Source organism: Setaria italica, chromosome IV (genome assembly GCF_000263155.2).
Source record: "Setaria italica strain Yugu1 chromosome IV, Setaria_italica_v2.0, whole genome shotgun sequence".
Taxonomy (NCBI): Eukaryota; Viridiplantae; Streptophyta; class Magnoliopsida; order Poales; family Poaceae; genus Setaria; species Setaria italica.
In genome coordinates this window covers 21,287,801-21,300,929 of record NC_028453.1, presented here as the reverse complement: position 1 = coordinate 21,300,929, position 13,129 = coordinate 21,287,801, and the positions used below count along the sequence as shown (strand labels likewise).

The window sequence follows — 13,129 nt, the reverse complement described above, 5'->3', positions numbered from 1 at the left end:
TCATTTTTGGAAGACTTTATGGGTAAAATTGGGGACTAAGCTTTTATTTTCTACTACATGTTATCCCCAAACTGATGGTCAAATTGAAGCTGTAAATAAAACTTTATCTACTATATTAAGGGCTGTTTTCAAGAACAACATTAAGATGTGGGAAGAATGTTTTCCTCATATTAAATTTGCTTATAATTGCTCGCTGCGTTCTAGTACAAAGATGTGCCCTTTTCAAATAGTTTATGGTTTGTTACCTCGTACTCCTATTGATTTAATGCCTTTGCCATCTTCTGAAAAACTAAATTTTGATGCTACCAAATATGCTGAATTGTTGTTAAAACTGCATGAAACAACTAAAAAAACATAGAATGCATAAATGTTAAGTATATGTTTGCTGGTAACAAAGGTAGAAAGGAACTAAAATTTGAACTTGGAGATTTAGTTTGGTTGCTTCATAGAAAGAATAGGTTTCCTCAATTGTGAAAATCTCAATTGATGGCTAGGGTTGATGGACCATTTAAAGTGTTAGAGAAAATTAATGACAATGCATATAAGCTAGATCTGCCTGCAGACTTTAGGGTTAGTCCCACCTTTTAATATTGCAGATTTAAAGCCATATTTGGGAGAGGAAGCTGAGCTTGGGTTGAGGACGACTCAAATGCAAGAAGGGGAGGATGATGAGGACATCAACACCAATGATACATCCACACCGACACAAGTACCAATTTCTAGTCCAATTACTCGTGCTCGTGCTTGTCAAGTCAACTATCAGGTGACTACACTCTTGAGGTCATATCCATCATATTTAGATCATGGCGATGTGTGTACTCTTGTTTTGCTTAGCAATGATGGAGTGGATCAGAAGGGGAGAGGACTCGCGCTGGCTGGACTCGGACTGCAGGACAACAACAACTTCTAACGACCGCCACGACTTCGTGCAGACTCCTTTTTGGACGTTCAAGCACTTTATGGAAAGCTTTTCAAGTCTACTTTCATATGGATCTAGACTCATGTCCATATCTTCTCCGAGGCGACCATAATCATCAATTTACTACAAAGATTTTTTCTGTCCAAGGTGCTGCGTCACCTTATTTTGAGCCAATGGGCCGTGTATTAAGCGCGTCCTAGGGTTGGAGCATGACCCCAACACCCTGGTGGTCATCCTCACATATTCTTATACACCTTAGGCGCCACTGGAAACACTCAGGTTTTGTTTACATGCAAGTTTATCTTTTGCTACTTCCTTATAAGCGTGCATGTTGGATCAGCCGCCCGTCTTCTTATCTTCGGAACCCCACCATAATTGAGATTGAGTTTAAAACCTTCATTTACATCTACTAACTGGTACTTGTTCTACTTGTTTTTGCTAGTTCTTTGATTGCTTGCAGAACGAGTGCCCAAGTAGCCGAGTGTGGTACTCCACAACATCGCGTTAGCCATTGGAGGCAGTGTATCGATTGCTAAGGCGCAGCATCCTTGGAAGACTTTAGTTAGGTCGTGAGTGTTGTCTCCAACCACCAATTGAGTTAGCCCCCCTCTCATCAAAAGATTAAGATTCAACCCTACGAGTTCACATCGCTGGTGGCGGTCGAGGTCGGGCAGCGCACGGGCCTGCAGGCTGCGACTGGGGAGCCTCGGGGCGAGGAGGTGAGCGGCAGCCGTGGCTCGGGGTCGGGCGATGAGCGGCGGGTGGGACTCGAGGCCAAGTGGGACTTGGGGTCGAGCGTCGAGTGTGGAGGCTAAAGGCCGGCGGCGCAGGGAAAAAGCCAGCAGAGAAGAGGAGGCGGACGCGGGAGAGAGGAAACATAAAAAACCACAGAGTAGGAGCCTCTTAGACACCCGTGGGAGATGGGGCTGAAAGGGTGGATTTTGATGCCTCCTTATGCTACTTACGCTAGGGTAGGGTGCTAGAGCTGTGTTTTTTTTTCTAGAGCTATGTTTTTTTCTGGATCCCAACTTTTGAAGTGGATGAAAAGTGTATATTTTTAGAGAGAAAACTGTCCGTTATAATTTGGAGAGTGGAAAATTTGGAGAGTGGGAAATGGATAATTTATTGGAATAATGTAGTGAATATGGGAACTAATCTTTTTGCCAAAGTCAAATCCTTATGCGTTGTGCGAAGAAGAGTAACCGAAGAACACGCATGGCGTTGTGCGACGCGCGAGCTTATGCGCAGCGGTGGGCCATAATCCGGAGGTAACCATAATCCGGAAGAACACCAAGTAGGAGGTGATTGAAAAACCAGCCGGGGCAAACTCAACCGAAACGGAATCGTCACGGGTTAAAGTAATCTTTTTGCCAACCTGAGAGTCAAATCCTTATTTCCTCGTCCCAAACGGCAGAGACCTAGCAAACCGAAGGGACAGCAAGTGTCGCTGCGCCACCAACCACCATCCTTGCCCAGGAGAGGAGAGGGAACAGAGGGAGAAGGTCAGCTATGGGGGATACGGCGAGGAGCTCCATACTGGTGCACATTCTGGTGATTGCTCTCTGCCTGACCGCCTTCGGCTTCGCCATCGCCGCCGAGCGCCGCCGCAGCACGGTAATGACACACTCCCGCAAGTTGCCTTTCAACTTTGCTTCCCGCATCCATAAACCAGCAAGCATCCGCCCCCTTGATCTGCACATAAACTGCATCGCTAGGACGCGCGGAGATCTGGGGTTGGATTTTAACGCTTGTATTGGAGATTTCCTGCTATTTGGTTTAACAAAGGGTTGACTTTTGCGGCTATCCATTTTTAATATTTAATAATGAAATTAACAAATTAAAATTCAAGCGTCTATCTTAATACCCAAATCCTAACAGATCCAACCGCAACAGTTGGACTAATCACTCAACTACCATTGCTACGTTTTCAATATCTTGTCTTTAGAACTCGTTTATTATTCAGGTTTAGGGTGGCCAATGCGGGATTGGTAATGGTGGAGAATACCTTAACATATTATTTTTAGTTAATCTGTAATTTACAAAAAAAGGGTCACTCTGCAGTCCATTCATATTGGCTATGCTATCATCCTTGTGTTATCATGTGCAGATATGTCCTACTGAATTTGTGTTTGTAGCCCTTTTATTATCAAGATGATTTTTTGGAACATTGTGTTGGTAACTATCGTTGTGCTCATGTTATGTTGATGCAAATAGTCTTTGAGCATAAATTCTTCCTATGTTAAAACAGAGTGAAGGCAGTCAATCTCTTGGGCAAGTCTTATTCTTTATTCATTTCTAAAGAAGCAATATATATCAAGCTACTTAACAATCTTGAACCAACCAAATCTTATATATTACAATAGAAAATATATATCTTATTGCCAATGAATTAGTAAGCCCAGTAGCCTTCCATGATCTGAAGTTGGGAGTGTACATCTGGCTCATGCCAGTGCCAAAGTTAGCTCCTGGACCTGAGATTTTTCTCTTTTTTTTTCAAATGGGGGTTAATTTGGATGTTGATGTTGAAAAGGTTGAATTTATGCTTGAATAGGGAAACACAGATTTGTGATTTGACTATAGGTATTTGAGGTTTGAGAAACAATATTGGAATATTTATGCCCCCTTAGTACTCAGCTAGTTAACTTCTTTTTGATCAAACACAATCTCTGCAACTTGCATGCTACTAGAAGCAACCAGGATCCAATTTAATTTTTTTTGAATAAGCTGTATGATTTAAGATAGAGTATTTATGGTTTAGTTACTGGAATCAAACCTAGAGGCCACATACAATGATCCAGACTGTGTAATATTTGGTTTTGTGACTATTTCGAGCTATTTGGTTTAACCAAGGGTTTACCGACTGTTCTTTTTCTTAGATAATGGAATAAGCAAATTATATAAAGGGCAGTCTGCACAGTCTCAACACATTCAAGCGCAACAGTTGGGCTAATTACTCGAATGTGATTGCTGAGTCTTAGGCCTAGTTTGCACCACTTCTTTGTTGTTCTTCATGATTTAGGAAGAATGTAAACTGGTTTGGTAATGGTATAGAATATCTAAAACTTTATCTTTAATGCATCAGTAACCTTAGACTTAAAGGGCACTATGCAGTTCCTTCATACCCTGTTGTCCTATCGTCATTGCATTATCATGTGTAGTGATATGTCTTCCTGGAATTTTTGTTTGGAACCCTTACTTTTATCTAAGACCTTCTGTGGGTACCAATCTTTTAATCATATTATGTTGAGGAAAATAGTTTTTGAGCGATTCTTCATATGTTGAAAGAGAGTGGAGTCGGTCATTCTCTTGGGGAAGGCTTATTCTTCACTGATTATAAATGAAGCAATATATCAGCTGTCTAACAACCTTGAACGAACCAAATCTTAGATTTTACAACAACAACAACAACAACAACATAGCCTTTCAGTCCCAAGCAAGTTGGGGTAGGCTAGAGTTGAAACCCAACAAGAGCCACAAATCAGTGTTTGGGCACATGAATAGCTGTTTTCCAAGCACTCCTATCCAGGGCTAAATCTTTAGGTATATTCCATCTCTTCAAATCTCCTTTTATTACCTCTTCCCATGTCAATTTGGTCTTCCTTTGCCTCTCTTCACATTACTATCACGCCTTAGGGTTCCATTACACGCCGGTGCCTCCGGAGGCCTTCGTTGAACATGTCCAAATCTTAGATTTTACAAATAGCAAATAAATCTTATTCTACAAATAACAAATAGATCTTACTGTTAACGAATCAATAAGCTCAGCTAATGCCTTCCTTGGCCTAACATTTAGTGTGCCCATCAGGCTCATGCCACAGTGGCCACAGCTGACTCCTGGCCCTGCCGAGTAGATTTCTTTCTTTGCTCCAAATGAGGGCAATTTGCAATTTGATGTTGAAAAGGTTGAATTGTGAATCTGTAAAGTAAGGGGATGTTTGGATTGACGCCCATGCACGCCCGACCAGAAAATCATTCATTGACTCCAGCCCGCTCGTTAGTTTGGTTCAACGCCAATGTTTGGTGTGCCAACGTCCGACAATATCTAGTACGTGTACTTTTTGCCAATTCTGGGTGAATCGCGGGTAGTGAAATCCTTTGCAATCTTTTGGCTAGCCAACGCATTGGCGCGGCACATATGGGTGCAAACCAAACGAGCCCTAACTATGGTTTAACATATGAATGCTCATTGATATTATATGGTTTAATTGTTACTCTTTCAATATTCTAGTGCAGTGGTGATTTTGAAGGAACTGAATTAACTATTGTTGGCACGGAAATGTGCCGCCAAATACTTGAACACCGAATGTGCAGAGCCTAGCGAGGATCCAACGAACGCCCGCCCGGGAGGGACCCTATCGGGTTAGGCGCACCTTGGGTTGCTCTAGGCTTGGCAGGCTAGCTAGGGTGCCTCCTCATGCCATGGAGACAGGAAAAGAACAGCTCATGGGTTTGGAAAAGTAGGGCAAAGAGGAAAAAGGTAAAAAAAGATAAGTTGATTTGATCAATTGGATACCCTCAATCAGCCTTGGCCCTTTATATTTATAGGAAGGGGAGGTCTTGCCCGATTATGAGTCAAAACCCTTACAAACTTCGTGTCAAAATACAACTCTTAAATTGGACTACACGGACCAAACCAGCCGGATTAACCTAGCAAACTGGTCTGACTGGTTTGTGAGGTGCAGAATTTTCTGAAGTCATAATTCTCTCATCCGAACTCCAAATCAAACACTCTACATATGCATTTTGATCGTCTTGATGAGAGGTACACAATGGTGAAGTCCAATTTGCAACTTGAGCAGTTTAGCCAAACCGGTCTGACGGGTTTAGAGACCGGTTTGCCTAGATTTGCCAATTTTGACTGTCAACAACTATCTTGTCACAAAACATATGCAGTTAGTATTTTTTTGAGTAAATTTAATTGGCATCACATATGTTTTAGCAGATCCATCGTCGTATAGGATTGTGTTCGGTCTATGTTATGATCCTTAGATCATTAGGGGATAACCATTACTAGGAAGATAGCCGGGCAAAGTTGGCTTGCAGGGAGACTAGATTTTGAGAGGGGGGGGGATGGGATTGGATTTGTCCTTCCTTCTTTTCTTCCCTCACCAATTAATTAGCCAGGTTTATAAGCACACCATGCATTTTCTCCTGATTCTTCTCTATCACTTAATTGGCCAATTGATTGCCCGGGATTCTAATCCTTGCTAATCAACCGGGGAGCAAATCATGGTAATTAAGGCTTCCTAACCACTTCCTTTCTTGGCACGCCTTGAATATCGTTTGCCCCTCATGACAGGGCTGGCTGGCTGCCACCCCATAACAGTCTACATGGCCTAAGTTTACCATTCCTATGTTACAGACTTACAGTTAATTAGGGCATTGTTAACAATTCTAAATTGCTAAAAATAGATGCCTATGAGATCCTTTTTTGAAAGGTTATGATGAGTGATCTTTGTCATATATAAATCAGTTTGATTTTACGTTCATTTGTCACAAAACCATGAGCATGTGCTGTTGATTATGGCAAATAAGAAAGAAAATTATGACCTGTTTGTGACTGCTCCACTCCACATGGTTTAGCTCCATGGATTGGACTCCCACCAAACCACCCCAACTCAACCAAACTCTAGAGCAACCAACTCCATGAAGCTGGAGACCCCCCTAATTCATTTGGGTGATATTGATGGAGCATGTCAAGGTGTGCTCTAGAGATTGGTGGAGCTGCTCCACCATGGAGTTTTGGAGTAGAGCTCAAAATTGTGTAGTGGAATGCTCCCAAACAGACCCTTAGTTAGCTAGAACATATTTTACAAGAGCTGCATGAAAATCTTTTTATGATCCTGAATAGTTGCTACATTCTACTTTGTTATAACAGGGTTCAATAGTCACGGACAGCTCCAATACCACATTTTGTGTTTATGACTCCGATATTGCTACCGGCTATGGTGTTGGTGCTTTCCTGTTTCTTCTCTCAGGCCACTCACTGCTTATGGGTGTTACAAGATGCATGTGCTTCGGCGCCCCACTTGCGCCAGGTGGAACCAGAGCCTGGTCCATTATATACTTCGCATCGTCATGGTTATTTCTAAGCTCCCTTACATGACCCAAAGTAAACAGACTTTTGTACTTGCCAATTTTAGTAGCCCAACCATATAGATTTTCTTGGCAAATTTGCAGGATCACATTCTCAATTGCAGAGGCGTGCCTTATTGCCGGAGCAACAAAGAACGCATACCACACAAAGTATAGGGATATGGTATATGCTGGTAACTGGACTTGTCAATCTCTGCGCAAAGGAGTTTTTATTGCAGGAGCAGTTTTCGTGGTGTTCACCATGATTCTGAACGTGTACTTCTACATGTACTATGCAAAGGCCACGAGCCAAGCTGCCAAAAAGATCAGTAAGACAACCCCCAGCGTTAGCATGACTGGCTATGCATGAGCAATCTAATAGAACTCTCTTGTGATAGAAAAAAAAGCATATTTGTATTTGTGGTATTTTCTGTAACACTGCAGTGAGTAATTTTGGGACATGACTTAGTTTCGCTTAAATGTTTATGTGTATAGTTTAATCTTTGCAAAACCAAAGTACTCTTGTGGTGCTACCTTATCTGACAGACCGTCGGTTGTGTAAACAAAGTGTTTGCAACAAACAATATGAACTTGTCGTTTGAACATTTTGGGTAATGGGTATTTCTTGGGTGCACGGTCCCGGCATCACGCACAAAGAGGGGAGCAACTCCCGCAGTCCCACTTTATGCGTTTGGCGGACGCACACCCCCACTCACTGGGAACGAGGGAGCGATTCCCGCTCTCCCGCTTAGAGCAACTCCAATAGATCCCTTTAACTTCCCCCAAAATCTTAAATAGGGAAAAATAGCTAAAAAAGTAGCTCCAACAGCTCCAGTAAAACTCCCGCATATTTACAGCCACCCGCATCCGCGTCTATTTCTTCCGCAAATATCCGGAGCGCATCTCCTTCCCCAATCCTTTCTCGCGCGCCCAGATCGGCAGTCGCGCACCTTTTTTTTCTACCGCGCGCGTCATTTGCCCGTGCGGAGGCAGTGGTGGCGGCGCCCGAGATTCGCTGACCGGCGGCCGCCCGCCAGAAGGTCCCGCGCCCGCGCCCAGCCCCAAGCTCCCCGCGGCCGCGCCTCCCCGTCCGGTGGCCGCCCGCCCGACGGCCCCGCGCCCGGCCGAAGGCCGCCCGGCGCCCGGAGCCGCCCCGGCCGGCGCCCGCCCGCCCGAAGGCTCCGCGGCCGCGCTCGGCCAAAGGCCGCCCGGCGCCCGCCTGAAGGCCCCGCGGCCGCTGCCGGCCGAAGGCCGCCCGGGGGCCGGAGCCGCCCCGGCCGGTGCCCCCCGCGCGGGCCCAGCCTGTCTTCCCCGACCGGCGGCGGCGCCCGTCTGTCGTCCCCGAGCTGCGGCAGCGCCCGCCTGTCTTCCCCGAGCTGTGGCGGTGGCAGGCCCGTCTTCCCCAAGCGGCCTAACTTCCCCGACCGCCGGCGGCGCACGGCCACCTGTCTTCCTCGAGCCGCAGGGGTGGCTGGCCTCTCTTCCCCGAGCATCAGTAACACCCGGCCTATCTTCCCCAAGCGGCGGTGGCGCCCGGCCTGCAGAAGGTTCCGCCAATGTCGAGTGCTCCCGTCCGGCAAGTTCAAGATCGGCGCGGCAGGCAGCAGATGCGTCGGGTCATGGCCGTCGGTGGCCCCAATGCCCAATGGAATGGCGGTGTCCAAGATTTGCAGTTTGCCGGCGGTGAGTATCTTGGCCGGACCGGTGGAGGTGAGATGCAAAGTGAAGGGTAGGGTCGACGACCACCATGTCCTCCGATGGTAGGCTTTGCCGGCGACGACGATGATCCCCTTGCGCAACAGTACCTTGGTAGCGATACCCCCTCTGCATCTTTTGAGCACATGGCCGATGGCAACACTTTTCTGAACGGTATGGTTCTCATATTTTGTAGAAATTCATCAATCAAATTCATGTTTTAAGTTTATCTTGAAGCTGTTCGGTTGTAATTGCTGCTGTAGCCAAGTTAGCATCTAATTAGTTGAAAATGGTGGCTGTACTTTCGTGCTGAAAGTCTTAAGCCTTACGTTACCCGTCATATCTTGTAGTTCTTGTACTAGTCTTCCCTGAGCTGCTGATGTTACTATGTGCTTGATGCTGTGCATTACCTTTATGGTGCATCTGAAATGCTGAGTGCTGGCCTATGTGCTTGATGCTTGATGCTGTGCATTATCTGAAATGCTGTGCATTGTCCCTGAACAAGAGAATTTTTCCATTTAGCAAAGCTAGCTCTTACAAACTTTCTAAAGATACCATGTCCAATGTGAGACAAGTAGAATTGTAAGCTGGGCATTGCAGTGCTACAATTGGCAGTTTTCTTCTTTGAGGGAACAGATTATCGGGCAGTTTTCTTTTTTGAGGGAACTGATTATTGGGCAGTATATGGTAATATTACTATATAGATAGGAACATGGCATTCATGCACAATCCCCAGTTAGCTTTATCTAAAGTGAGTAAGAACAGTTGCTCTTCATGATCAGTTAGTTACATAACTCCTTTCTAGGCAACAAGCTCTTAAAAGATGTTCCGGTTCAGTACAGTCGTCCTGCGAATGGCACAGGGAGCTGATCAAGAAGCTCCTGTCATTGGAATTCAAGGAAAACAAAGGCTGAAGCAAGTAATCTACTGCTTCATGACAGACAAAATGAGCATTTCCTGAATTGTGGGAAAAAATGGAAGCATCCAATGTATTTGCTGATGTCATTTCCAGATTTCGTAAATGCTTTGCATAAAAAAATGATTTCTAAATACTAATTCTATTAGTAACATGCAGAGATGTAAGTACATATATGATTGCAGGCTTCAATGTTCCTAGAGAGAACATGTTCCATGAACTAGCTGTCTGTCCATTTTTTTCCAGGAACATTATCGCTTGCTGATTGATGGGGAACATTTGACATTTCTAGATGTAAATGTATCTGCTTGATTTGATGCTTGATTTGATGCTTTTATCCATGCTGAGATAGTTGTATGAGACAACGCTGTAACTGTTGCCCCCTCACTGGGATTTTTCTTGTAGCAAGTTAGAACTCTTTGGATCATTCTCAAAAATAAATTATAATTACCTCTGTTCATCAGCTTATCAGTGATTAAATGCTTGCAGGAAATGGATATTTTTCCAACATGATGATGGATGAAACCAATTAAGGGGATTTTCATAATTATAGCAACACATATGTTGACCAACAGTCCCAGGCAATTGAAGAAGTTCCAGCAGCTCCTTCCGCGAGGCCAAACCATAAGAGATCCAAGAATTTCAGTGACCACGAAGATGAGGTTTTGGTTTCTAGGTGGCTGAATGTAAGCTTGGATCCGGTCGTAGGCAAAGATCAAAAAGGTGCCAAGTATTGGTCTCGTATATATGAGTACTTCAATGAACACAAGACGTGCCCCTCTACGCGTACCATGAATTCGCTCATGCATCGGTGGGAGACCATACAAAAATGTGTGAACAAATTTTGTGGATGTCTATCACGAATTGAGTTAAGACGTCAGAGTGGTACTACAATACAAGATAAGGTACTTTACTCACTATGCAGTACCAGGTTTTATTTCGACTATTTTATTTTTATATATCATATATGAATATCCCTTGTTCAATTCATACTCAGAAACCAGGCATAGTCTGAAATTGAATTACGCATAAACTTAATAACAAGACAAGAGTTAGTTGCATTCAAATCTATTGTAGAGAACCAATTGCAGTACATAAATATTCAGTTGGACACAGGAGTTCAACTGAAATTGAACCAGTTGCAGCCACCGGCCATGCTACCACCAATTGGACACAGGAGTTCATATATTCATGCAAGCAGTACTTTATGTTTATATATCATATATGAATATCCCTTGGATGTTGGTGTGTGCAGGTTGCAGAGGCATGTGCTTTGTACAAGTCTGAAGACGAACATCAAAAAGCATTCCAGTTCATGCATTGCTGGAATAAGCTGAGAACACAACCAAAATGGCTTGCTAAAATTGATGAATTGGCTGTTGGTAAAACATCTAACAAGAAGCAGAAGACAAGCTCAAATGCTGGCCCAAGTGCAAGTTTACCAAGTGAATTAGGAGAAGGTGAGGTTCAAGGCATAGAAGATAATGCACTGACAAGGCCAATTGGTAAGAAGAAGGCAAAAGCAGCACTGCTACAAGAGAAGAAAAAAAGTGTGACAACAACCTTAGAAAATATGTGGGTATAGAAGAAATAAATTGATGGGGAGAAGGAGCTAAAAAAAGAGGAGAGGTTAAACAAAGCATTTGCTCTTGAACAGGATCGAGTTGCAAATGAAAAACTACTTATTGAGCTGAGGAGCCAGGAGGTCCAGTTGCAGAAAAGGAGGGATGAAGAGAGGATTATGACCATGGACCTTACTACCATGCCAGATGAATAAAAGAAATACTACATGTCCTTGCGGGCTGAGATCATGAGCCAACTATCTATGCCTAGTGCTTAATTACTATCATGTTTGTGTTTTGTTGATTTAGGAACTATTTTCCAACTACAGACTTATTTTATTCACTTTGGAACCTATTTACTCAGCTATTATATGTCTATCGCTCTGTGAGTGGTTGGTGAGATAAATTAATGTCAATTTAATTGCCGTGAGTGCATGGATATGGTCTTGTGCCTGTGCTATTTTTGAAAATAAATACTCGGTGAAAGTATTTGCTGCTAGTACCGTGAAAGACTGGGACTTATTTTGAGCATCGTAAGCATGTCCTTATCACAAGGCTTGTTTGGTTTAGTGCCGATTGACCGGATGATGTGTAGCGCATTTACTTGGCACTGGAGAAGCAATACATGGAGACTGAATGCCTATGAAAGTAACAATTATTGAAAGAGAATTATGTATGTCTGTATGGTTTATCTTAAACTAAAAAAATTATAACGTAACAAAAATTATTGAAGCATAACGTAGCAAAAAATCCGGACAATTACTATGAACTATAGACAATCATTTGTAGAGGTCTGGATGATGTTGCCACAGATGCTCAATGAGGTCATCTTGAAGCTGATTGTGAATATCTTTGTCCCTTATATCCCTGTAATTTTTAATAAACTCCTCAAGTTCAGGTGTTTCATCGTGAGAAATATTCACCTTTTCACCCACCCCATCATAATTTAAATCATCTCCCTCATCGCGCTCATTCTCAACTATCATGTTGTGCATAATGACACAAGCCCTCATGATTTGTCCGATGGTGTCTTGATCCCAAAATCGAGCTGCCCCCCTAACGATAGCGAAACGAGACTGTAAAACCCCAAATGCTCGTTCCACGTCCTTCCTACAAGCTTCTTGGGCAGTTGCAAAATATTTCTTCTTGCTACCTTGTGGTTCAGGTATACTATTCACAATTGTAGCCCACGAGGGATATAAGCCATCAGCAAGATAATAACCCATTGTATATTCATTATTATTAATGGTATAATTCACCTTTGGAGCTTGACCTTCAGCTAGCCGTGCGAATAAAGAAGACCGGTGCAAAACGTTGATGTCGTTGTGGGAACCAGGCATCCCAAAGAAAGCATGCCAAATCCAAAGATCTTTATCTGCAACAGCTTCAAGTATAATTGTAGGCTCATGCACATGCCCGGTATACATACCTTGCCATGCCGAAGGACAATTTTTCCACCTCCAATGCATACAATCAATCGACCCAAGCATACCAGGAAAACCTCTACTCTCTCCAATGGCAAGTAATCTAGCAGTATCATCTTCATTAGGTGATCTCAAGTACTCATCTCCAAAAATCTCAACAACAGCACTGACAAACTTTCTCAGACTCTCAATAGCAGTACTCTCACCAATACGGATATAATCATCTGTAGCATCAGCTGCTACTCCATAAGTTAACATCCAAAATGCTGCGGTAATCTTTTGCAGACTAGAAAGGCCAAGCACACCGGCAGCGTTTCTTTTCTGAACAAAATATTCATCATGTTGCTCTACGGCATTCCATATGCGTACAAACAGTGTACGCCTCATTCGAAACCTGCATGTCAAGAGTAATGGGACACATGTATAATATGATTTTTTTTAAAAATGGTCCAAATAAATCTATTGTTTACATACCGTCATCTGAAATAACTATGTCCGTACGTAGGATCATCTGAAAAATAATCTTGATACAACCTCT

The 13,129-nt window shown here is 43.4% G+C and overlaps 2 protein-coding genes across 2 annotated transcripts; one reads left to right on the top strand and one right to left on the bottom strand.

Annotated features, from left to right (window-relative positions):
• Positions 1-2,168: 2,168 nt before the first annotated feature.
• Positions 2,169-7,599, top strand: LOC101785103. Its single transcript, XM_004965361.3, has 3 exons — positions 2,169-2,533; positions 6,798-7,000; positions 7,100-7,599. Exons 1-3 carry the CDS (start codon positions 2,429-2,431, stop codon positions 7,362-7,364), a joined length of 573 nt encoding a protein of 190 aa, XP_004965418.1. The 5' UTR covers positions 2,169-2,428; the 3' UTR covers positions 7,365-7,599.
• A 4,347-nt stretch (positions 7,600-11,946) lies between these two features.
• Positions 11,947-12,849, bottom strand: LOC111257067 (putative nuclease HARBI1). The gene has a single exon (XM_022826099.1). It carries the CDS (start codon positions 12,847-12,849, stop codon positions 11,947-11,949), a length of 903 nt encoding a protein of 300 aa, XP_022681834.1.
• Between the last annotated feature and the right edge of the window lie 280 nt (positions 12,850-13,129).

Bases quoted from the DNA above. Each gene is read 5' to 3' on its own strand.
- LOC101785103 (XM_004965361.3), top strand. From the start codon at position 2,429: ATGGGGGATACGGCGAGGAGCTCCATACTGGTGCACATTCTGGTGATT. The intron at 2,534-6,797 runs GTAATGACACAC...TTGTTATAACAG, and splicing joins CCGAGCGCCGCCGCAGCACG to GGTTCAATAGTCACGGACAG. The intron at 7,001-7,099 runs GTTATTTCTAAG...GCAAATTTGCAG, and splicing joins ATATACTTCGCATCGTCATG to GATCACATTCTCAATTGCAG.
- LOC111257067 (XM_022826099.1), bottom strand. From the start codon at position 12,849: ATGTTAACTTATGGAGTAGCAGCTGATGCTACAGATGATTATATCCGT.